General features: G+C 42.0%; 1 protein-coding gene across 1 annotated transcript in view; it reads right to left on the bottom strand.

Moving 5' to 3' along the window:
* The window catches only part of celsr3 (cadherin, EGF LAG seven-pass G-type receptor 3), a 197697-nt gene that overhangs the window by 53728 nt on the left and 116848 nt on the right, over positions 1 to 27121 (bottom strand). Inside the window, exons 14-19 of the mRNA XM_055648072.1 lie at positions 26958 to 27078; positions 23672 to 23855; positions 11101 to 11202; positions 8121 to 8135; positions 7819 to 7913; positions 4838 to 5047 (exon numbers count right to left, since the gene is read on the bottom strand). Of these exons, the coding sequence (XP_055504047.1) occupies positions 4838 to 5047; positions 7819 to 7913; positions 8121 to 8135; positions 11101 to 11202; positions 23672 to 23855; positions 26958 to 27078 (727 nt within the window). The remainder of the gene's footprint in view (positions 1 to 4837; positions 5048 to 7818; positions 7914 to 8120; positions 8136 to 11100; positions 11203 to 23671; positions 23856 to 26957; positions 27079 to 27121) is intronic.

Below are 27121 nucleotides of genomic sequence, written 5' to 3' on the forward strand. Positions count from 1 at the left end.
AAATTGAAGGACAGCATAGAAACAGGCCATTGGACCCACTGAGTCCGTGCCGACCATCGATCACCAGTTATTCCACGTATACATCAACTCCCTATGCAATAGAGGCATATTTACAGATGCCAATTAACCTACAAACCAACGCATCTTTGCGATGTGGGAGTAAACCCACACAGCCACAGGGAGAAAATGCAAACTCCACATAAACATCACCTTAGGTCAGGATCAAACCTATGTCTCTGGCGATGCAAGGCAGTTATTCTATCTGCTGCGCCACCCCAAATATTTATTGTAGTGCAGTATAAATATACATTTTTTAGATGATTATAGGTCCAATCTACTCACTACCTGAAATACTTCACAGTAAATGTAATACCAAAACAAGGTTGTAGAAAAAGGCAGAACAACTTATTTCCAACATTGTGTTGATGAAATGACATTGAACTAGATTTGAACACCATCCTTCATTTAACCCATAGTAAAAGTTTCAGCCATTTAAAAAAAATCAACAATATCTCATAATGGTACAGAGGAGAACAACAGGCTATCTGAAACCCCACTGAGCAATGCAACATGAATATTAATCAATGACAATGAAGGATTCAGAAATAGTCAAAAGGCAGAGTAAAGGTTGAATTAGTAAATTCAATGTCAACTTAGAAAGTCTTGGACCAAATGAAATAGATTTAACAAAAAAGAAACAGCATGATAAGTAAAAAAAATTGACAGTTGGTTCTCTTAACTTAAAAGCAGAAAGAAGACCAACTTAAAATAACTGATTTGCTGAAGAGGAGGTATATATTGGCAGCCATGAATAACTATTGCATTACTAAAACAACTTTTATTCTTTCAATCACTAAACTTAATTATTGAATTTCATGGGATAGAGGAAAATCAGTGCAGTCAACTCTTCAAGCTTATTTTCCTCTTGCTGACAAATCCTGGCTGATCTGTAACCTAATAAATTGCTTGCAATTACCTTATAGCCTTTTGATTCCCAAAATTATAATGGAATATCCATTTAAGATTTACCATTAACAAGATACTGAGCACCAACTGCTATTTCCTGGTATTAATACTCCTTCCTTAATAACAGATAGAAACAATAAAACCGACAATTTGAGTGCAACTTCCTGGTGCCGTTTTTGCAGAATTAAAAGCACAAACTGCTGAACAACTTGTAAAACATTACAGTTCACAATAGTTCTTCCTCATTAACTGCTACACTCTTATTACAGCTTTTGCACAATTGAAATTTTACAGTTTGTCATAGTGATGTGCTGTATCTCGATGTGCTTAGCTTCAGAGTAAAACACATTCCATGAGGAAAATAGTATAAAATTATTCATTTGATTTCTTTCCTGAGGGTACTGATCTGTAAGCATCTCTACACCTCAATTCATTACCGTGCCTTTGACATATTGTTAAGATAGTTATGATTAGACTTCCTTTATAAAGTACCCTTTGACTTACATCATGTAGCGCCATAAGTCCTGATTAATACAATGCTACAAATTTGAGTCCTCAGCATTGCAAGTATACTTATTTCAGCTTAATAATTACAAGGTAATCATAGAAACATAGAAAAATAGGTGCAGTAGGCCATTCGGCTCTTCAAGCCAGCAGCACCCTGTTCCTGCTTTTTCCCCATATCCCTTGTTTCCGTTAGCCCTAAGAGTTAAATCTAACTCTCTCTTGAAAACATCCAGGGAATTTACCTCTACTGCATTCTGTGGCAGAGAATTCCACAGATTCACAACTTTCTGGGTGAAGAAGTCCTTCCTCATCTCGGTCTACTCCTTATCTCTTAAACTGTGACCCCTGGCTCTGGACTCCCCCAACATCGGGAACATTTTTCCTGCATCTAGCCTGTCCAATCCTTTAAGAATTTTATGTTTCTGTAAGATCCCCTCTCATCGTTCTAAATTCTAGTAAATACAAGCTCAGTCGACCCATTCCTTCATCAGAAAATGCTGGAAACGCTCAGAATTTGTGAAAAAATGCTGACTGACCGGCTGATCATTTTTAGCATTATCTGTTTGAATTGCACGTTACATGGGAGAAAAAATATATCTTCATAAAATAATGAAATTTCACAAGACTAAGTTTTCATTGTGACCTATTTTATTTTGTACTGCAACAGGAACAGATTTTCTTTACAGATTTGAATTCAACTATTACCTTCTTGGATGCAAATCTGTTCTGCTGGATAATGGCTCTCATTTCCCGCAGGTATTCTAATCAAGTGGCATGGTTGTTTTAGTATTGTCTCCTGCGATGTGTGTTGCTTGCAAGGTCTGCATTTAATGCCTATTCAACTTTCCTAACTACCCTAGAGATACCGGTAAAGGTTTGGCTCTCTTATTTTAAAAATGTGAAGCTTAGAGCCAGCATTAATGATAAAATGGTTGGTATCTTTCAAGATGGTGTGTGACATGGAAGGGGGCAGTGGTTACATGATCCTTCTGCTCTTGAACTTTTGAATGGCACAGATGGCATGTTTAGCAGATGCTGTTAAAGAAGCCGTGGCAAGTTACTGGATTCAGTTGAGGGAAGTTTTTAAAGAGGCAGATGGTTGGACAAATGTGAGACCACACAAAAGAATGACCAGAGTGAGGCCACACACAATTTGGAGGAACAACACCTCATGTTCCAGTTGTGTAGTTTACAACCTAATGGTATGAACACTGAATTCTCCAATTTTGGATAACCCACCTACAAACAAAACCCCCATTTTCCCTCCTATCCTCCCCTCTTTCCCACCTAGACTCACACCCATTTCTCCCTTTTAACATATATCTCTTCCTCTGGCTTCACAATTTTCACCTCTTCTATTCTTATCTCATACCTTTTTTTCTTTTTATCTCTGGCTTTTGGCCAGCCATATACCGATCAAAACCCCATCCTCAGTATCCACCTATCACTCACCAGGCTTTGTCTTGCCCTTCCTCTTTTCCGGCTTTCTCCCCCTTCTAGCTTTCTCCTCACCTCCACCGTATTCAGTCTGGAGAAGGGTCCCAACACGAAAGGTCCCTTATCCATGTTCTACAGAGATGCTGGTTAATCTGCTGAGTTACTCCAACACTTTGTGTAAACCAGCATCTGTAGTTCCTTGTGTCTACATTTGGCAAGTTGATGTTTCACAGTTGCTGGATGTATCAATTCAGGCCAAATTAAAGACACCGTAAAATGGAAGATCCCTGCACTTGTCAGAATTGTTTGACCCTTGTCAGCTGAAATTTACAGGCTTTGGATGGCGCCAGCCAGTCTAAGCTCAGACTGGTCTGCAGGATGGTGAGGTATCCAGGTGTTCTCCTTGTTCATAAATTTTGCAAGACGGTCATCCTGTTAATTGATGATTGGCCGAACTGTCAAGTCTTGGAGAAACTGTTTGAATCCCAGGGCACATGTTTCAATGTTTATTCTTGTTTGCTTCCTTCTAGAAGTTAATTTCAAATACAATGTATTCAAGATTGTATTATTGGGTTAGGGAACTGTCTATTATATACTGTTATTATTAATATGTTTGATTGGTTCATAAAGAGACCACCCCCATGTGGTTCGGTCCTTCAATGTTCGGGGACCTATAAAAGGTAGCTCCCACGAGGTCCGATGTCGATCTTCTGGAAGAACGCTTGGGACTGCGTGACCTTTTACAGTGTCTCTGCTTGCACGAGGCTAGAAGGGCTTGGCAAAGCAGATAGGATCGAACCCGCGGTGGTTAGGTCTAGTAGTGGGGAACTGTCGTTGTGTTTTCCAAAATAAAGTTTAGTTGCGCAAGTGCTTGACTCAGTATTTTATTGACTGAAACTAGACTGGGGGGAGCTTAGAACAAGCTATTTACAGATGCACACATGTAAACCCGGCCACTGTTCTTCCTATGAGCACTGTGCTACTGACAGAAATTACTATAATTTAGCCCAAGTACTGCGCAAGATTTGTGAGATCTGGCAGATGATCAAAAGTTGCCATTGTTGTAATACATTTTTATTGAGACTTAAAACTATCTATTTCTCCAAAGGCCAAATTAAATTTCTTCAACCATATTAGCAAATTGGATTTGAATTATGAACCTTCCCTACTACTCCTGTTATCTTCAGGTATTCTTGATTAGCCTCATTCCATAATGAAACTGCAAATCATGGGGTCCAATGTTCTTATATTCTTTCTCTCCAATAGTTGGACTCAATTTGGCTTTGGAACAAGCTCACTAAGTTTCACACTGAGTTTTCCTATGGTTTCCACTGATAAGAGTGACACATGGGCACTGACAGAAAAAGATACAGACAGCGTCTCTCCATGCTACATCTGTACATTATTTACCAGGTGGTGCAGGAGAAATATAAATGAATTTGGCACGGATTTCAAGCCATGCTAATGAATTACATTAATATGGTCATTTTCATTTTGGTTAGAATATATTTTCTCACCAATTACTCTCAACATTTTAAGTCAACGAGATTTAACAGGCTGCCCTGTCTTCTTCTGCAATATCATTTCTGAACCTGACTGCTAATACTGGCTCTTGTCCACAAACCTTCTCTTCATCATTCTTCTACCTTACATTTTCAATTTGACTTCAATGAACAGATTATTATTGAGAGCAGCCTTCTGCTGTCAGAGTTGTACAACGCCAGATGGTGTTAAACTGTTCATCTTATGAGCTGTGTACATAAACAAGAGTTGAAAGAAAGCCAGACAGACATTACCATTTACACCAGATGGGAATAAATTGTTGCCCTTTACCTGGTATTTGCTGTACCTGAGTTGGCAATGACTTATAAGCAAATTGATGTTTTGTACTTCATAATGTATGTGGCTAATTCCTTACAATGTTTACCTCTGTGAAGTGTACATCCTGTGTGGCTGTAAGATTAAATCCACTTTGTCTGCATTCAAATCCCAACATCTTCAAGAGAAGCCGGTATGTAATGTAGATATCATTTCCAAAATAGTGGTCTATATCTTCTGTGACTGTCCGTATATGTCGAGCCAGTTTCTTTGCCCCTATAGTGTCTAGTTCAGTTTCATTCCTTTCCAGACTTGCAAGCTTTCAACATATAGAAGGAAACAAAGACAAACGTCAGTGTCATTGAATCAAATAAATTAAACAAAATTAACTCTTAGTTTACTAGAGTTGAGAATCAAATGCAAAATCTACTGCTGGCCCTCATCTTCCCTCATTGATAGGTATTTACATGTCTTAGTGAGAGAACATGCGTGTTATTCATCAACATACCATTCATCTTGTCGGGGAGGGAAACCAAACACATATAAAAGCAATTATCCTTCATCAGAAATATCAGCAATAAATCAAGCAAAAACTGGACCTATACTAGCCGGTGGAGACACTACAGAGAATTAAAGATAAGACTTAGACTTTAACTTTAGATACAGTGCGGAAACAGTGAGTCCATGCCAAACAGCAATCACCCCATACACTAGCACTATCCTACACACCAGGGACAATTTATTATTTACATAAACCAATTAAACCTACAAACGTCATTGGAGTGTGGGAGGAAATCAGAGCATCCAGAGAAAACCCACGTGGTCACGGAGAATGTAGTAAACTCCGTAAAGACAGCATCCATTGTCAGGATCGAACCCGGGTCTCTGTCGCTGTAAGGTAGCAACTCGACCGCTACACCACTGTGCCGCTCCCATTATAATCTGTGTTGAGGATGAGGGTAAGGATTTGTTTTCTCAGATTTCTTCCCCATACTAGCCGTTTTTATTGAAGGGTCATGAAATGTTCTGTTCACAGTTCATTCAACTGAAACATTGGTTATGATTGTCTCTCTATAGCTACTGCTTGATCTGCTGAGTAATCCCAGCATCTTCTGTTGTGTGTTTCTATATCTCCTCTGGAAGGAGACATGGTTTTTGTGGAGATGGCGTTCAAAAGAATCACAAGATGCATCACATTTATGTCACTCAGGCTGGATTAGAGGATCCTTTCATTTGTTTCATTGCTTGTGTATCCTGCACAAATTATGTAACTGTTATTAAAGGCATCATATACAAAGATTAAATTGTGGAAGTTTACAGCATGAAAGATGGGGTTTTTTTCCAAGTCAATCAAGCATGCAGTGTAAAATATAAAAGTGAAGGAGTATCTCAGTGGGTCAGACACCATCTGTAGAGGGAATGGACAAATGACACTTCACTTCTTCAGACGAAGGGTTCTGATCCTATGCACCTCCCATTTATTCCCTCCACAGATGCCAGCAGACCTGCTCAGTCACTCCAGAACTTTGAGTTTTACTCATATTTCCGGTAGGCGGCGCGGCTCTGGCCAGCAGCGGCCTCTGCAGTCTGTCCGCGTTTTTATTATTTTTTGTCTGTGTTTTAATGTAGTTTTTGTTATTTTTTGTTGGGGTGTGTGTGTGGGGGGGGGCGGGGGTGGGGTGGGGGGGGGGGGGGGAACTTTTTAAAATCTCTCCCTGCACTGGAGACCCGACCTTTTCTCGTCGGGTTTCCGTTGTCGTTGAGGCCGCAACGAGGAGCGGCCTCCAACAGGAAGAAGCCGGGGACTCTGGTGCTACTCATCCGTCGCCGTCGCGGAGCTGGCCGAGTCCGGAGCGGTTGGAGCACTGCAGGAGGAGCGCTGCTGCTGCTGCTGCTGCTGCTGCTACCCCGGAGAGTCGGAGGACAATTTACTATTTACTCAATTAAACCTACAAACGGCATTGGGTCTGGGTGGAACGGCGGCGCCGGGAGCCCGCGGCTCCCGGAGGGAGACCGCTTTTCGGGGCTCCTGCAACGGCGAATTCTCCCGCCCGTGTTGCGGGGTTGAAGAGCTCCTGGAGCGGGGCCTAACATCACCGCCCCGCGCGGCTGGAATGGCCGCGGGACTTTGCGAGCGCACGCCGGGGGCTCCAACACCAAGACCCGGTGTGCGACTTCGCACCACCCAGCGTGGCTTTAATGGCCGCGGGACAATCGCCATCGCCAGCCGGGGGCTTTGACTTTGACTCTGACATCGGGGGGGGGGAGAGTGCAGTGGAGAGATAAGTTTTTTTTGGCCTTCCATCACAGCTATGTGATGGATGTTTATGTAAAATGTAATTATGTTGTGTCTGGGGTCTATTTGTGTGTAATGTATGGCTGCAGAAACGGCATTTCGTTTGGACCTCTAGGGGTCCAAATGACAATTAAATTGACTCTTGACTCTTGATTTGGGGTTCTTTGTGTTTCCAATCAGCCATGCTGGCTTGATACACAAATCAAAGCTTGTCACACTGCTTTCCATAGGTTGTATCTTCCTCCACTTCCATGTATCTATTTAACATACTCTGAAAATTTACTATGGTCTATCATTCCATGTTCCAAGAAGGTTTAATATACATTTCTCAGCCGACTTGTTTATGTAGTGATATCATATCTTGATTTAAATATGTAAAAAGTATTGGTTAAAAAAATACTTTAAAATTAAACTTTCAATGGGAAGCAAAATGACCTGTTATTCATCAACAGAAGTCAATGGTGAACACTGATTTACAAAACACCCTACCCAAAGCACCACACTTCATGTATGAGATTGTTTATTGAACAATCGTCTTTGAGAAGAAAATTCAGAAGGTGTAGAGGATGGTGAAGAATTAGAGGAAGTTAAGACATTCCTGCCACATTCTGAAGTTGCCCTGTTCTCTTTATTATCCAAGTCATTCTTACAATGCTCACGTTGAAAAAAACTGAATTGCAATACCGTAATTGGAGATTTGATTAAAAATATTTTTCAGCTATTGTCTTGCAAGAAGGATGGAATCGAGTCTGAAATACAGGAATACTTTTTAGGAATGTTGAAGGAATACTTACATTCTCTGCTAGTTGTGTGAAGGGCGGAGATGTACAGTTAAATAGATCTGGCTCCAACCAGCCTTGTTCTTCCCCACAGTGTCGAATTGCAGTACCTGAAGAGGATAGTAAGATTAACACTCGAGAAAGCCAGGTTTTTCAACAAACTTCTACACCAAGCCAAGCACCATTGCATGCTGCAGATGCCGAGAAGTGTGTTCAGTTCTGGCTGAACAACTTCTAATCTTGTGTGTGGACTCGACAAGAAGGATACCAAGCCAAGCAAAGCGACACACAATCCAGCAGTGAGCAGAGTAACTTACCATCAGCTCGCATCTCTGCAAAGCAAGGAAAAGAGGGAAAAATACCAGTCAAGACCACAAAAAGAAAAAAAAGAATGGAAAACTATGCATCCCAACAGACTGCAAAGAGAGACTGAAGAGATGCCACAGGCAAGACTTCAAATATTTCTACCAAACAAAAGGTAACATTTGGAATGATTTTGTTCACAGGATGAGAAAAAGTACTGAAAAATTCAGAGAAATGCTAGAAGTTGAAGCTGTCCTGTTTTAAGCAAAACCATTTACGTTAACCCAAAATAACTCATAGGCATCACGGACTGTGAGAAGGCCTGGTGTCAAGACAATTCAAAGAGAAGTATCATAGTGGAAAAATATAGACAAAGTGGAAAAAGTTACAGTGAGTGGCAGAATTGTTAAGAGACAGACAGCAAAAAAGTACACATGTGACTATGTTTGCATGTTAAACAAAATGAGTCAACCATGGTAAAGGTCTTGGCAAACTAAGTTTAAAATAGTGCAAAAGCAAATGTGATGAATTAGGAGGCTGCGATTTGCTTATATAAAGTATTAATTTCATGTGAACCGTTAATTTTAAAGAATGTGTCTATCTGTATCCATAGGCTTTGGAGATTTCACATCAGAACCATAACTTGTCAATGTCAATTCTTATGCATTTCCAAAGTTTAACCGATTTGTCAAATTCTCCAGTCGTACAAATCCACCTTGGACAAGGCAGCAAGACATACCAATAAAAACAAAATAATGCTGCTTGTGTTTCATGGTCTAAAGCCATTGATAAGCACCAGTGCTTTGCTTCCTAATGTTATGCACCATTCCACTTTCTCAGATTTTGATTTTAATGTCTGAATTGAATCAAACATTTCTCACACTTCATTAATGTAAAGCATGATCTCTAGACATGTAAACCTACATCCATTATTTTTTGGGTGACTAGTGATAGGCTCTCAAAATTAGCTGATATTCGCTATTGCATCCTCACCAATGATCTGTCTGTCTTTTCGTGTTCTTTGTTATTTGTAGTGTGTTTTAAAATTAAAAAGTATGTGTTAATGTTCTCTGGTTTGTTTTATGTGGGAGGTGCGGAGGGGGTCGGGGGAAACTTTTTTTCAAATGTCTTACCTTGCCGGAGATGCGATTATTTTCTGGATCGTATCTCCGGTCGCTCTGCGGCTAACATCATGGAGCTGGATGCCTTACTCGAAACTGACTGAGCCCCAACACCGGGCCATGGACTTACCATCGGAGCTTGTGATCCGTTGCCTGGGATCGCCGCTCCAACCGCGGCCTGTGGATTTCAACATCGAGAAACGCGCAGTCTCGGGTACAGACTAATGTTGGGAAGCTCCAAAGTCGCAGGAGGTTCGACTAGCCCCGACCTGGGGACTGATCGCCCTGGACGGGGGAGCTGAGGTCCCCCCGATGCAGGAACTTGATCGCTACGACACGGAGGACCCAACAGCCGGCTACAGGAGCCAAGATCGTTCCGTCAACAGAAGGTTCGAGTGCCCCGACCGCGGGAGAGCAAATAAGGGAAGAGATTGAACTTTTTTTTTCGCCTTCCATCTGAAGAGATTGAACTTTTTTTTTCGCCTTCCATCACAGTGGGGAATGTGGAGGAGTCACTATGGTGGATGTTTATGTTAAAATGTATTTTGTGTGTTTTGTTGCTTTTTGTTGGTATGGGAAATCAAATTCCTCGTATGTTGCAAAATATACTTGGCTAATAAAGTATGATTATGATTTATATAATATCCCAATCTTTAGTAGGATTCAGCAGGTGTTTAAAGATGTCGAGGTCTGTATTGTAAAATAAGTGAGTGTGAACCAAGAACAATTTTGCATTGATTTACTTAAACCTTTATTTTAACTGGATGAACATGAGTGGAGTGAAAAATGAGCAATTGACTTATTGATTCTCACCCATATTGTGCAACGATCAGACAAATTCATGCCACCAAGTACTTTTTAAAAGAAGTGCATGAACAATGCTTGTGTGGTTACCTGAACTTGGGATAGATTTATATGACACCATTCACTGATACCAACCGTTTTGGTTTTATAACCACCAACTACTGTCAGGAAAAAGGCTCTTTGGCCCACCAAATAGGCGCCAATCAATGATCCCCGCACACTAACATCTATCGCCCACACACTGGGGACAATTTATAATTATACCAAGCCAATTAACCCACAAACCTGTACATCTTTGGAATATGGGAGGAAACTAGAGATCCCGGAAAAAACCCCACAAAGTCACAGGAAGAACGTACAAACTCAGTACAGACAGCACCCATAGTCAGGATCGAACCCGGGCCTCTGGCACTAAGGCAGCAACTCTACCACTGTGCCGCCCTTCAGTCAAATACTATTGCAGTTGTATGAGGCATTGTTTATATCCCACTACCTTTTATCTTTTGTAACTCCATGTCTTAAATTCAAATGTTACCATTGCGGTCACTGAGAAGGTGAGGGTGATAATGGGCTAATTGAACTCCATAAAGATATAATGTACATTGTTTAGTTATTCAGAACATGTTTTTCCTATATTTTGTGGTGGGACGACCACAGGTTGTGCTAGATGCAGGAAACATGTTCCCGATGTTGGGGGAGTCCAGCACTAGGGGCCACAGTTTAAGAATAAGGGGTAGGCCATTTAGAACTGAGATGAGGAAAAAGATTTACACAGAGTTGTGAATTTGTGGAACTCTCTGCCTCAGAAGGCAGTGGAGGTCGATTCACTGGATGAATTCAAAAGGGAGTTAGATAAAGTTCTTAGGGCTAGTGGAAATAAGGGGTATGGGGATAAGTCAGGAACGCGATACGGATTGTGGATGTTCAGCCATGATCACATTGAATGGTGGTGCTGGCTCGAAGGGCCGAATGGCCTACTCCTGCACTCTATGTATCTGTGTATCTATGTAGGTCTAACCTGCAAACATGGTGGAATGCCCCACGATAATTTAACAGAATAGGCACTCACCAAGGGACCCTTTTGGACACATCACGCCTGCTTGAAGTCCAAATTTAGTTCGTGGCCACCAAACACCAGCCTTGAGCGATTTGGGGCATCCGTCGTATATCACTAGAGAAGAGCAAAACAATAAAATACATTAAACATGAAAATGATGACTTTAAATCAACTTATGTTTTATATGCTGCAGCTGTTAAATCATTTCATGCAGCCCACAACTATTAAGTAGAACATTAATGAGTTAAGTTGTGCAGTATTTTCCTGGAATCAGGCATGTCAACCACAATGATTACTCATGGGTGTCTTTCACAATAAGTAAAGTAATGAGGTATCAAATAATTATCAAAAAATCACTTCCTGATGTGCTTTGTTACAAAGCAGAATCACTGTCTTAAGTGAGGCCTGCTAATGGTTAGCAAAATAGCATTTTAATAGGATAAAAATTATATGCATTAATTATTTGAAGATGCAAATCTCTCTCTCAACTTCTACAAATTAGTTTTCCAACAGCGTGTGTATCATTTCTTCAATAGCTGAAAAACAGACAGACTGACTTCCAATGGTAAAATTTGAATTTAATTGAAATTATCTCATTGCAAATCTTCCATGTGGTACATACGTTTTCAGTAGTGTGGGGAAAGGCATACTGTTCAACAGCTTTGGTAAATCATTATGAAAAATCTTCATTTTGTACACTACTAGTACAATTTATAGCTGCACACAGACATCCCATTAAGAGCAAATGGTACAATGTTTGATTTATTTAAAATTCTGGAAATACTCTATAGTTAGGCAGCACCTGCAAAAAAATAATTATCGTTTAACATCAATAACCGTTCATCAGAACTAAAAAAAGAGAACTTGCAAATTAAACGTTAGTGAAGGGAGGGAGACAGGAGGACAAAGGAAGCATCTGTGATAGGACTGAGGCTAAAAGAAAATGGTTGACACAAATACGAGGAATTCAGATGGGATGTAGGCTGCTTGTTGATAGCAGTCAATGATTGGAGGTGTAAGTAGAGACAGAAAAGTAAAGCAACAACAAAAAAAAACTTGTGAGATACAGAAGACGGCAAATGCTGACAATCCGATGTAAAGGAAATGCTGGGAAAGCCCGACAGATCGACCAGCACATGTAGAGAAGGAAAACTGAATTGCATTATAGTGCCATCCATAATGTTTGGGACAAAGACCCATCATTTATTTACTTGCCTCTGTACTCCACAATTTGAGATTTGTAATAGAAAAAAAAAATCACATGTGGTTAAAATGCACATTGTCAGATTTTAATAACTGCCATTTTTATACATTTTGGTTTCACCATGTAGAAATTACAGCAGTGTTTACATTTTGTTTCACCATGTAGTTCCCCCATTTCAGGGAACCATAGTATTTCGGACACAGCAATGTCATGTAAATGAATGTAGTCATGTTTAGTATTTTGTTGCATATCATTTGCCACTGCGATTCATGGACATCACCAGTTGCTGGGTGTCTTCTCTGGTGATGCTCTGCCAGGCCTGTATTGCAGCCATCTTTAGCTTATGCTGGTTTTGGGGGCTAGTGAAGGGAGTTTTCTCTTCAGCATATAAAATGCATGCTCAATTGGGTTCAGATCGGGTGATTGACTTGGCCACTCAAGAATTAACCATTTTTTAGCTTTGAAAAACTTTGTTGCTTTAGCAGTATGTTTGAGATCATTGCCCTGCTGTAGAATGAACTGCCGGCCAATGACTTTTGAGGCATTTGTTTGAACTTGAGCAGATAGGATGTGTCTATACACTTCAGAATTCATTATGCCACTACCATCAGCAGTTGTATCATCAATGACGATAAATGAGCCAGTACCTTCAGCCGCCATACATGCCCAGGCCATAACAACCCCACCACCGTGTTTCACAGATGAGGTGGTATGCTTTGGATCTTGGGCAGTTACTTCTCTCCTCCATACTTTGCTCTTGCCATCACTCTGATATGTTAATCTTCATCTCATATGTCCACAAGACCTTTTTCCAGAACTGTGGTTGCTCTTTTAAGTACTTCTTGGCAAACTGTAACATGGCCACCCTATTTTTGCAGCTAACCAGTAGTTTGCATCTTGCAGTGTAGTCTTTGTATTTCTGTTCATGAAGTCTTCTGCAGACAGTGGACATTGACAAACTACACCTGAAGTGTTTCTGATCTGTCAGACAGGTGTTGGGGATTTTTCTTTATTATATAGAGAATTCTTCTGTTATCAGCTGTAGAGGTATTTCTTGGCCTGCCAGTCCCTTTGCTATTGGTGAGCTCACCAGTGCTCCCTTTCTTCTTAATGATGTTCCAAACAGTTGATTTTGGTAAGCCTAAGGTTTGGCTCATGTCTCTAACAGTTTTATTCTTGTTTCTCAGTCGCATAATGGCTTCTTTGACTTTCATTGGCACAACTTTGGTCCTCATGTTGATAAACAGCAATAAAAGTTTCCAAAGGTGCTGGAAAGACGGGAGGAAAGACGAGGTGCTGAGAAATCACTTATACATGCATGAAGGAGGCAATTAAAAACAACCTGAGTATTTACAAACACATGTGAAGGCATGTGTCCCAAACATTATGGTGCCCTGAAATGGGGGGGGACTTTGTATAAACACAGCTGTAATTTCTACATAGTGAAACCAAAATGTATAAAAATACCCTTTAATAAAATCTGACAACGTGCACTTTAACCACATGTGATTTGTTCTATTACAAATCTCAAATAGTGGTCCAGAGGCAAATAAATAAATGATGGGTCATTGTCCCAAACATTATGGAGGGCACTGTAGACACAAAATTGAAGGATTTTGTTCACCAGGTTAATTCCCGAGATGGTGGGACTGACATATAATGAAAGAATAGATCGACTGGGCTTATGTTCTTTGGAATTTAGAGGGATGAGCAGATATCTTATAAAAACATAAAAAATTCTTAAGAGATTGGACGGAAAAATGTTCCCGATGTTGGGGGAGCCCAGAACCAGTGGTCATAGTTTAAGAATAAGGGGTAAGCCATTTAGAAGTGAAATGAAAAAAATCTTTTCCACCCATAGAATTGTGAATCTGTAGAAATCTTTGCCACAAAAGGCAATGGAGGTCAATTCACTCGACGTTTTCAAAAGAGAGTTAGATGTTCCTCTTAGGGCTAACGGAATCAAGGGATATGGGGTGAAAGCAGGAAGTGGATACTGAAGGGCCAAATGGCCTCTTCCTTCACCTATTTTCTATGTTTCTAAGTTTCTAAAATGTTGGTGTACCTCAGCAGGTCAGGCAGCATCTCTGAAGAAATGTCGTTTAGCGTCAAGACCCTTCTTCAGACTGTTATTAGTGATATATAGTTATTGATAAGCAAAAAAGTGCTACTGTTAAAAATTTGAAACAAAAATAGAAAATGCAAAATAAAGCACTCGGCCTCAACACAGTGATGTGGTAATGACCCCTCCCACCAGCAAAGAATGCCCATCAAAACTGTTTGTTCGCTTCCTCACAGTTACTGCCCGACACACCTTTTTCCTTCCACATATCACTTTCTCTGCTCTCACATTTCACACCTCTTCATTTCACACCCCACAGACGTTTGTCTCTTTTTTATGTCTGGCTTTTGTCCACCCTTCTGTCAATCAACACCTCTGTCCCCTCCCCTGACATCAGTCTGAAGAAGAGTCTCGACCCGAAACATCACCCATTCCTTCTCTCCAGAGATGCTGCCTCACCCACTAAGTTACTCCAGTATTTTGTGTCTATCTTTCACCTATCACTTGTTTGGCTTTGTCCCGCCCTCACCTTTATTCCAGCTTTCGTTCCCCTTACTACAATCTGTCTGAAGAAGGCTCCCATCATCTATCCATGTTCTCCAAAGATGCTGTGTGATATGATGAGTTACTCCAACACTTTGTCTTTTTTTTTTTAAACCAGCGACTCTAGTTCCTTGGGTCAACCTATTCCTCTTGTTTATTCACATCTCGACATGCTCCATCAATTGAAGTGAATTTATTTGTTATTTAAAAAAAGAAAATTTGAACAAAATGTTGTTACCATACAGTCATACCACTAAAAAGCAAACAAAACACACAATTACATACATTTAACATAAACATCCATCACAGTGACTCTCCTCCAGGCACCTCCTCACTGTGCTGAAAGGTAAAAAAAGTCTTATCTCTTCCATGCTTCCTGCGGTCAGGCAGTCAAACTGCTGCGTCAAGGCGATCGAGGCTCCCGATATTGAAGCCCCCGCCGGGCGATGGAAATCCCACGCCCGGCAATGAAAGGTCCTGCGAACAGGCCGATTCAAGCCTTGCGATTCAGGGTGGACGGAGCTGCTGAGGCTGGAGCTCCTGAAAAGTTGGTTGCCAACCACAGACCTGCGAGCTCCCGATGTTACAGACCACAGCGCCCACGGCCGAAGCCTCCAAAAGTCGAGTCGCAGCGCCACCAAAACCTCCGAAGGTCAGCCAGCTCCGCGAGTCTACAGGCTTTGCGACCGGACCTTTAAGATCGATCCCAACCAGAGGTCACCCAGCTCCTCGATGTTAGGCCGCAGTGCAAACAGAGATACGACACGGGGAAAAAAGTCGCATCTCCGTTGAAGACAGAAATAAAAAAAGTTTCCCCACCCCCCACAGAATCTATCTATACTATTATTAAAACTCTTTGGCTTGTTTGTGGCTGTGTGTGTGTGTGTGTGTGTGTGTGTGTGTGTGTGTGTGTGTGTGTGCCACTTTTGATTTTCCTATTTTCTTCCAAACGCTAGGCCACAGCCTTCGCATTTTCACACATTCTACTCGCATCTTTCCAGTCGAGGCAGTCCTGAGGATTTTTCCAATCGATGAAAAATAAAAAAAGTTATGAGTGTTTAAAAATTCTTGCAATCAGCTGATTGGTCCTCTCGCCAGTCAATCACCACGATGAAGGTAACGCCCCTTCCGGGGGGGGGGGGGGGGGGGCAGGACTATAGAACCCCGGATGCCTGGACGCGTCAGTCACTCTGGAAAATCACGAAGGAGAGTCCACAACTGTGATTCTAAGCTGAAAATCAACTGAACTGTGAGTCTGCAATGTATTCGCAATAAATGATTTGAGCCGTTAATGATAATGCAATAGTTTGGCAATTTGGTAGCCTGCGCTCTGCTTGAAATGCTATGAAATAGAATTTGGTGGCCTGCACTCTGTTTGAAATGCTATGAAATTGAATTTGGTGGCCTGCACTATGCTTGAAATGCAATTTCAAGGAATAGCCATGAGTGAACTGACAGCCCACCAGCCCTGAATGACTGATCTGCCAGCCCACCAGCCCACCAGCCCTGAGTGACTGAGCTGAGCTGCCAGCCCATAAGCCCTGAATGACTGAGCTGCCAGCCCACCAGCCCTGAGTGACCGAGCTGCCAGCCCACCAGGCCTGAGCTGTCAGCCTATCAAGCCTGAGTGAGTGAGCTGCCAGCCCACCATGCCTGAGTGGCTGAGCTGCCAGCCCACCAACTAAAACGTTCATCTTGTTTGTTTCTATCTATCTATGCGTGTTTCTGTGTTTGACCAAGGACCTACGCCAAAACGGTATACTATAGCGCTATAATTTTTGCACCACCTTACTCACCATTGTTCTGTGGTGGTCTGTGTCAAGTTTTGTTCTGATTGATGCAATATTTTACAAGTTATTCATAATTTTTTACTTTAGAAATTTAAGTATCAGAAAAATTTAGCAACTAAAATCCTTGCTGCCCAGCTTGCAAAAAAGTTGAAATCGAAAAAAACACTCAGTCCTTCCAGCAAGTTTTTAGCTAAACAGGAGGCGGATGGGGCAATTGCATTATTTTTTTAACTCCTCAAAGCAAGAGGAGGGGGAGGCAGTGTTGGGGGATACATCCCTGCACAGTTGGGGGGAACGGGTGAGTGGTGGAATATTGCATTGGGAAACTGGTTGCATTGGGGCACCAGGCCTCCCGTGTGACAGGGACCCAACGTTAACATTAACATTAACGATAAGGCAAAGAAGGAAGAGAGACAAACAGACTGCAGGCGAGTTGCAACCACAGACGCAGCGCCAACCACTTGCACCTTGGATAAATTAATCAGAGCCAACTGACCCATCAGCACATCTATGAGATGCTGAAGGAACTGAAGAACCTGGAAGTGTGGTGTCAGGAATGACGTCGGTTTTCGGCAGTGACCACATCAACACTCGCAGTAGGGTGAACTCGCATGATATAGTTCGAATGAGGAGACATGGTGATCTCAGACTTCTTCCTGCAGTTCACCCTTGCCTTGAGCGGAGGTGCTGACGGTATAGGTTTCCTCCTGGCTGCTAAGCTTTATGCTTGAACAGGCGGCGCTGGCCACCTCTAGATAATCTTGACAGCAAGTCTTTGCATATGTGTGTGGGCACAGACCGTCATTGTCTATGGACAGGAAGAGGTTCTGGCATCTCAGGCTTGCCCCAACTGCTCAGTCTTAGCCTCAGGTAGAGACGCTAGCTGTCTAGGGCTTCTTTCCTGGCTGTCCAGTCTTGACCACACAGTGGCGCTGGTGGCCTCGGGTTTGTCCCAGAGGCTCAGTCTTCCTTTCACCTGCAATCGGGGAACACAGCTGGCAGGGAGGTGCTCTGTTTTGCTCCCTTCCCCACACTCTTCTTTCTTCCTCTTTCTCTCTTGCTTCTTATCTCTCCCTTCCCCCTCTGGCTATAGTGCCTGGGTTTTATAGAACATAGGCTGACAAGGTTCAGGTGACCAACCAATGTCAGCTAATTGGATTCTGTCACAAGCAAACTCCACAAAGACAGAATTCAGGTTGTTGGAATTGTGCGACAGCAGCAACTACAGCACCACTGTCCTGCCCATTTCAATTTGTGCCATTATGTCTATAAATAAATGATTATAGAATGCATTAATTTTAGTTTTAACCTTTTATTTTGATATACGTTGCAACTGAACACCTGAATGGGGCAGGTATGAACAATGATGTTGCAAAATATGCTGCACAAGGCAAAATATGAATGCATCATCCAAAACACTAATGGTCGCAGTGAGACTGAAAGAAACTCTTTAATTGTTCTAACCGTTGATCTTCAGATATAATGGGGATTTGTCTCAGCAATAAATTGTCATATATAGCACATAATGACTCTACATAGTGGTCCCATTAAAGTTAATGTACCACACATATAATGCGAGTTTCAGCATTCATGAATGCGGTTATGATGAGTGTTTATTATAGGAATGTAACTCATGGGCATAAAATCTCAATCTTCAATTAAAAACATACAGTAGAATGGCAGTACACAATGCTACCCATGCTAGTTTGCCCTAATGTCATTATTGTATGATTTTTATATGGGGACTTAAGCATTTAGGAGGCACCAATACGATGATTTTACCACAAGCACATACAGTATTAAGTAGAGGTAATTTCAGGACTTCTGCACACCACTGGAATCAGTGGTGGTGCCGTATATATTTCTGCATGAGAACTAAACACCAAATACATTACTGAATACAATCTCTGTTTAAAGCTTGAGAAACACTGAATCATGGCAGCACAGAATCAGCAGATATCCTGCTTTAAAGACACTGACCACCGTCAAAGAAGTGAACATTAGGAAGTCATCAAGGACAGAAATGTTGTGGCATTGGGAGGAGGTGACCAGAAAGATTAACGTTAGAAGTAATACGCTAAGGAGTTAAACCAATGCTGGAAAACATGTAATGACAACTTTATAAGGTCAGCAAGAACAATGAAACCCATCTGGCAACTATAGTACATAGCAATATACCACATCCATGTACACATCTCACACACCAGCATTTCAACGTGGAAACACAGCATAAATACATGCAAACGTTGTTAAAGATGTTATAGCAGTGCATTTGAAAAGCAGTGACAGGATCGGTCAAAGTCAGCATGGATTTATGAAGGGGAAATCATGCTTGACTAATCTTCTGGAGGAATCTTTTTTGAGGATGTAACAAGTAGAATGGATAAGTGGATGTGGTGTATCTGGACTTTCAAAAAGCTTTTGACAAGATCACACACAAGAGATTAGTGTGCAAAATTAGAGCACATGGTATTGGCGGTAGGGTATTGACATGGATAGAGAACTGGTTGGCAGACAGGAAGCAAAGAGTAGGAATTAACAGGTCCTTTTCAGAATGGTAGGCAGTGACTAGTGGGGTACCGCAAGGCTCGGTGCTGGGACCCCAGTTATTAACAATATATATTAACGATTTTGCTGAAGGAATTAAATGTGACATCTCCAAGTTTGCAGTTGACACAAAGCTGGGTGGCAGCGTGAGCTGCAATGTGGATGCTATGAGGCTGCAGGGTGACTTGAATAGGTTGGGTGAGTGGGCAGATGCATGGCAGATGCAGTATAATGTGGATAAATATGAGGTTATCCACATTGGTGGCAAGAACAGGAAGGCAGATTATTATCTGAATGGCATCAGAAAAGGAAAATGGGAGGTGCAACGAGACCTGGGTGTGCTTGTACATCAGTCACTGAAAGCAAGCATGCAGGTAGAGCAGGCAGTTAAGAAAGCTAATGGCGAGAGGATTTGAATTTAGGAGCAAGGAGATCCTAGTGCAGTTGTACAGGACCCTGGTGAGACCACACCTGGATTATTGTGTGCAATTTTGGGCTCCTAATTTGAGGAAGGACATTATTGCTATTGAGGGAGTGCAGCGCAGGTTCACCAGGTTAATTCCCGGGATGGCGGGACTGACGTATGATGAAAGAATGGGTCGACTGGGCTTGTATTCACTGAAATTTAGAAGGATGAGAGGACAACTTATAGAGACATATAAAATTCTTAAATGATTGGATAGGCTAAATGCAGGAAAAATCTTCCCGCTTTTGGGAGAGTCCAGAACCAGGGGTCAAAGTTTAAGAATAAGGGGTAGGCCATTTAGGACTGAGATGAGGAAGAACTTCTTCACCCAGAGAGTTGTAAATCTGTGGAATTCTCTGCCACGGAAGGCAGTGGAGGCCAATTCACTGGATGTTTTCAAAAGAGAGTTAGATTTAGCTCTTAGGGCTAAAGGAATCAAGGGATATGGGGAAAAAGCAGGAATGGGGGTACTGATTTTAGATGATCAGCCATGATCATATTGAATAGTGTTACTGGCTCGAAGAGCCGAATGGCCTACTCCTGCACCTATTTTTCTGTTTCTATAATATATCTGCTTAAATTCACAGGGGAAAGGACTGAATTATGTTCCCTCTCTCTTGCAGGAAAAGGCATCAGACATTTACAGCAGTGATTTGGCCAAAGGTGCTGGTTGGCATCTGGAGAAGACACAGGTGATCACCATTGATCTGCGACCAATGAGCCTGAGATCACCAGAGGGTTCAGTGTCAAGATATCAGTATACTCATATCTATTCATCCCCCAGACATCCACTTTCCCTTCATCTCTCAAATTCTTTGAGTGTTTAAGATTCATATCATTTAACCTGTCAGTTCCATTAACATCTCTTCCACCACCCCCTCTCCACTGTTTTCCTCACCACCATTGCACCCTTGTGAAATTTACATTTCAGACAGTGTGGAAATAGGGAAAATAAACTGATGGAGGAACTCTGCGGGTCAGGCAGCATCTGTGGAAGGATATTAAAGATTGTTTGATGCTAAGGAGCTATGGGGAGAGCGTGGGAAAGTGACCCAAAGGTGAAAGAGGTGCAAGGCAAAAGATCTGCTAAGATCTTATTAAACGGAAAAGTGCAAGGGGGTGAATGGACTACTCCTGCTGCAGTTGCTTACTTTCCTATGTATTCTCCTCATTTGCAACAATCCTTATGTTAAACTTGCAGGAGATAATAGTTGTATTCCATCAAAAAAGCCCCCATTAGTTTCTTCATCAGGTAACTTCTAAATTATTTTTTGCAATTAAGATTCTCTGCAAGTGCTAGCTGTAGGTTAATTCTTTCTATCAACTATCTTTCACAAACAAAAGTTAATGAACGCTCTATAAATTAAGGGATCTATTGAGGTGCAAACTGCAATATTTTCTAACAGCAAGGTCAACTGCTTCAAATAAATTGACAAACTCACATCTGATTATTTCTGCTACTTTAAAGAAAGTGTTGAACGATTTACTCTAAGTGTTATTGTTTTTACTAAGTTAACAGATGAAGGAAGATGGTTTGAAATTCATCCATATATATGCTACCACATGCCCTGAGCTTAAATAATCAGACACAAATATATGCGAGAAGAAGGAAAACATTGCCAACAGATCTTTACCCAAATAAATAAATCACAGGAACACTGTTCACGCAGAGTGCGAAAATTATATTAGTGAAATTTTTCAAAATTTAATTTAGTTATAATATATCTATATCATGGTCTCCATCTGTCCACAATCATAAAACAACCTTTCTATTATGTTTTCGAGAGAAAATCAAAGATTCGAGCAGACAAACCGGTGACAACTAAGCAACTAAAAAGTTAATAGGAGAGGGACAATTGACAGAGAGAGATAACTGGCAAGCAACATTACAACAAAGATTTTATGTTTATATGAGTAGAGGGAGCTAGAGTAAATGTGAGATTCCCAGAGGGTGAGACGGGAAAGCAAGGAAATGGCAGATAAATGAAAACAGCAGTTTGCATTATTCTGCATGGCAGAGGGCAATGCAAATATCCCAAAGATATCTGCTGGACTAGTTTCTAGAAGTATAGAAGACCTTGTAGTAATCACCATCACGAGGGACGAGGTATGAGAAAAACCATTGGGACTAGAGGCAGCCGGCCGGGTTGCCAGGTCCTGAACGCTTGCAGCACAGGACGCAACTGCAGAGTTCTGGGAAAGTAACAGCGGATGGCAAACATGACTGCATTGTCCAGAAGGAGAAGATAAAAAGTACAGGCCTGTTAATGTAACAACTGTTGCTAACACAATGCTGGATCGAGGAAGATATAAGCCAGTCTTTTCGTGAAGCTTTATATAAATCAAGGTAAATCAACTTTGATAAATTTGCTCAAATTGTTTGGGGATATAATTAGCACAGTGCATAGAAGGGTAAGTGCAGTTTATTTGCTTTTTCAGACAGCACTTGACAATGTGCCACAGAAGGCTGTTGCACAAGAACATGGTGTAGAGGGAAGTGTGTCTGAATGGATTGAAGATAGGCTATTGCATAGAAGACAGAAAATCAGAATAAATATATATATTTGAGACTATGAATGCCACAAAGATAAGTTATTGACCATATTTATTTATGATTTATACCAACAACTTAGAGGAGGGGCCAGAGTGTTCGATATTTCCATTTGCCAATAACACAAAAACTGGTGGGACTGAGGATATTTGAACTCTGTAACAGGATACAGGTAGGTTGTGAGAGTGCAAGAAAGCTTAGCAAATACAACTTAATGCTTTGGAAATTATAAGGTCACAGAATTCAGCAAAAGGCGTCTATCATCCTCCAGGCTATCATCTAAACACCAAAATATTGCAAATGAACAAAGGGATCTGGATTCTTATGCATAAACTGTAAAAATGTGAGCAGTTAAAAATGTCAAGCAGTTACGAAGAAAATAGCATATTGGCCCCATTGCAGGAGAATTTAAGTTTAGTAATAGGGAAGTATTGTTACAAGCGGACAGGATACTGGAGGCACCCCTGCAGCACTGTGCACAATTCTGGCCCCTATATTAGCAGTGGAAGCAATCCTAAAGAGATTCACTCCTTGTTTGAGAGGGTTGCCCGATCACATGCCACTCACCAAATTAGATCTTTATTCTATGGAATTTAGAAGAATGAGGGGTGATCATCAAAACAATTTTCAGTATGTCAGACAAGGGGACATAGTTACAAGACAAATGAACAGTCATTTCAAACATAAGTGTGTGGGAAGTTCTTGTAGCGGACAGTGACCCTCTGGAATTCTTCACCCAATAGAAATCCAGAGATTTACCACCCACTGCGAGAAGAGGAACCGGTCTGTGACAGAGGAGGAGCCGCCATGTGGTAGACAGGAGGAGTTGTGGCTTGGGAAGGAAGAGAAGTTGTGGCTGGCGCAGTGGAGGAGCCATGGCCTGGGACCGATCAGATATAACCATATTGAAAGGCAGGCCAGAACATAATCAAGCCAAACGCAAGTAGAAAGGGTAAAGCAAAGAGGAAAAGTACCAGAGTTCAAAATATAGTTTGTCAGCATTATAGCATAACAGTTCCAGAGAAAAAGTCCAATGACTGCAATAAGGTAAATTGGAAGATTGGGACTACACCCCCACTTTATGGAGAGACCATTCAGAAATTTGATAACAGAGGACGGAAAAGCTGTTTCTAAGTCTTTTGTTACGTCCTTTAAAACTACCCAACAGGAGCAGGGGAAGAGGCAATGACTGGTGTGAAAAAAGTGCTTGATCATGTTGGCTGCTTTCCTGAGGCAATGTGAAGTGTAGATGGAATCAGTGGAATCAATCTGGAGTAACTCAGCAGGACAGGCAGCATCTCTGGAGAGAGGGAATGGGTGACGTTTCGGGTCAGGACCCTTCTTCAGGTCTGAAACGTCAACTATTCCTGCTGCTATTTTTTGATGTTTTGGTTAATTAACTTGGAAGAACACGTCTTACCTTCACATCCGCTGTGCGTGACCTCTGCAAAGGGATTATCACACTGGTTGCACTGACGTCCAATCACTCCCGGTCTACAGTGGCATTGGCCGGTTTCTTGATCGCATGACCTGGAAAACGAGCCAATGGGATAGCAGTCACAAGGTAGGCATGCATCGCTTCCAACAGGATGATAGTGATACTCCTGGAAGAACAAAAACAAACTTGTGTTAAACTGAGTTTACGGTAGGGAATAAATGATTACAACATTTATGGGATTTTTATTGATATAAATTGTGCACCCCATTAATCTGTAAATCTGTAAATCATAAAAATAAAAAAATCTAATGCAATCATTCACAAATACAAATATTTTATTCATTAGATTTTTTTTTTGCAGTGGCTGGCATTTAGGAATTAATAGTGTTTGACAAATACAGATCTGCCCTTTCATATCTGGATGGTGGATTCAAATCCAACTCAGACAAATTCAAGGTTTCACAGGCCCTTTATTCATGAATGTTGAGAACAGTAAAGGATATAGCACAGCTTATGTTACAAAATATTCCACAGTTAAGAGACTTTGTGAAAACAGTCCAGATGCAGGGAGTTAAATACGTATTGTTTTACTACCACAAATCAATATGTGACAATAGAACTGCAAACAATTTATAAAGATAGACGCTAAAGAAAATAAGTAAAGGAAATAGATTGTGATGAAAATGATTGTCAGATTAAATTGAGTGAAAATTGGTGGTGCGGAACAGGTGATTTTGTATGAAACAAGTTTAGGCAGTCAGTTTCTAATAGTGGCAAGATTAAGGTATAACATTGCTCATGATTCAACATACATCAGAAACTATCAGAAACTAGAACATTTCTGTGGGTTTAAAATCCATTGGCAGGGCAGAATCATTATTTAAAATATTTGTAATGAATAATGAAAATAATTTCTAAAATATTATATCTCTAAGAAACAAAACTGAGGAAACTACTGACTGGCAAATGCGAAAGAGCACGAGAGAATGACATTTTTTGAAGGTCAGAAAATCATTCCATATAAAGTCAGTTTGATGGAGTTAAAAAGAGTCATAGAGTGATATAGTATGGAAACAGGTCCTTCAGCCCAACTTGCCCACATGGCCCAACATGTCCCAGCTACATTAATCCCACCTGCCTGCGTTTGGTCCATATCCCTCCAAACCTGTCCTGATTCAGATTCAGATTCAGATTCAATTTTAATTGTCATTGTCAGTGTACAGTACAGAGACAACGAAATGCATTTAGTATCTCCCTGGAAGAGCGACATAGCAAACGATTTGAATAAATAATAATAAGTGTCCGGGGGGGGGGGGGGGTGGTGATTGGCAGTCACCGAGGTACGTTGTTGAGTAGAGTGACAGCCGCCAAAAAGAAGCTGTTCCTCGACCTGCTGGTTCGGCAACGGAGAGACCTGTAGCGCCTCCCGGATGGTAGGAGGGTAAACAGTCCATGGTTGGGGTGAGAGCAGTCCTTGGCGATGCTGAGCGTCCTCCGCAGACAGCGCTTGCTTTGGACAGACTCAATGGAGGGGAGCGAGGAACCGGTGATGCGTTGGACAATTTTCACCACCCTCTGCAATGCCTTCCGGTCGGAGACAGAGCAGTTGCCATACCATACTGTGATGCAGTTGGTAAGGATGCTCTCGATGGTGCAGCGGCAGAAGTTCACCAGGATCTGAGGAGACAGATGGACCTTCTTCAGTCTCCTCAGGAAGAAGAGACGCTGATGAGCCTTCTTGATCAGAGTAGAGGTATTGTGGGTCCAAGAGAGGTCATCGGAGATGTTGACTCCCAGGAACCTGAAGCTAGAAACACGTTCCACCTCCGTCCCGTTAATGTGGATGGGGGTGTGCGTGCCGCCTCTGGACTTCCTGAAGTCTACAATGAGCTCCTTGGTCTTCTTGGAGTTAAGGGCCAGGTTGTTGTCAGCGCACCATGCTGCTAAGTGCTGGACCTCCTCCCTGTAGGCCAGCTCATCGTTGTTGCTGATGAGGCCAATCACCGTTGTATCATCTGCATACTTGATGATGGTGTTAGTACCATGTACAGGTGTGCAGTCATAGGTGAAGAGGGAGCAGAGGAGGGGGCTCAGCACACAGCCCTGTGGAACGCCGGTGTTCAGGGTGAGGGTTGAAGAGGTGTGCTTGTCTAACCTCACAGACTGGGGTCTGTTGGTTAGAAAGTCCAGTATCCAGTTGCAGAGGGAGGGGTCGATGCCCAGGTTACCGAGTTTGGTGATCAGTTTTGATGGTATAATCGTGTTGAATGCTGAGCTGTAATCGATGAACAGCATTCTTACGTAAGTGTCTCTGTTGTCGAGGTGGGAGAGGGCGGAGTGAAGTGCCGTTGAGATGGCATCCTCCGTACTCCTGTTCTTGCGGTAGGCAAACTGATAGGGATCCAGTGTGGGGGGTAGGCAGCTTTTGAGGTGTGCCAGGACCAGCCTCTCGAAGCACTTGGTGATGATGGGGGTAAGTGCAACTGGGCGGAAGTCGTTGAGGCTTGCCGCAGTGGAGTGTGTTTGGCACTGGCACGATGGAGATGGTTTTAAGGCAAGTGGGGACAACTGCTTGGGCAAGTGACAGGTTGAAGATGTCAGTCCAGACGTCTGTCAGCTGCGCAGCACAGGCCCTGAGCACGCGCCCGGGGATGTCGTCAGGGCCAGCAGCTTTACGTGCATTAGTCCTACTCAGTGCCACGTATACGTCGTAGGGGGTGAGTGTGAGGGGTTGGTGATCTATGTACCTGTCCAACAGTTTCTTAAATGTTAGGATAATCCCAACTTCAACTACCTCCTCTGGCAGCTTGTTCCATACATCCGCCACCTTTTGTGTGAAAATGTTTCTCCTCAGATTCCTATTAAATCTTTTTCCCTTCACCTTAAAACATACGGCCTCTGGTCCTCGATTCACCTACTGTGGGCAAGAAACTGTGCATCTACCTGATCTGTTCCTCTCATGATTTTATATACCTATATAAGGTCACCCCTCAGCCTCCTGCACTCCAAAGAGTCCCAGCCTACTCAACCATTCCCCATAGCACAGACCCTCTAGTCCTGGCAACATCCTCGTAAAATGTACAAAGTCAAATTTAAAACATCATGGGATATCTGGAAAATAAATATGTTTGCATGTCTGGCATGAAACAAGTTTCAATTTCTCACATGAAATGGGGCAACATGCATTCCCACTTGCGTAATCTTGTGTACACTTGCAAATGGAAAACAATACAATCAGCTACTGTCCTTCAGTTAGGATGACACTCACCTTACAGTGGCATTGACCATTTGTCTTGTTGCAGTCAGGATCAAAACCCTTACTGATATCACAGTTGCAAGGTCCACATGTTGGGTTACCCCACCATCCTTTGGGGCACTGCTGGTCAATCCTAAACCAAATGTTAGAAGTGGAAAAAAACGTAGACTTAATCT

This window comes from Leucoraja erinacea, chromosome 16, assembly GCF_028641065.1.
Source record: "Leucoraja erinacea ecotype New England chromosome 16, Leri_hhj_1, whole genome shotgun sequence".
NCBI classification, from domain to species: domain Eukaryota; kingdom Metazoa; phylum Chordata; class Chondrichthyes; order Rajiformes; family Rajidae; genus Leucoraja; species Leucoraja erinaceus.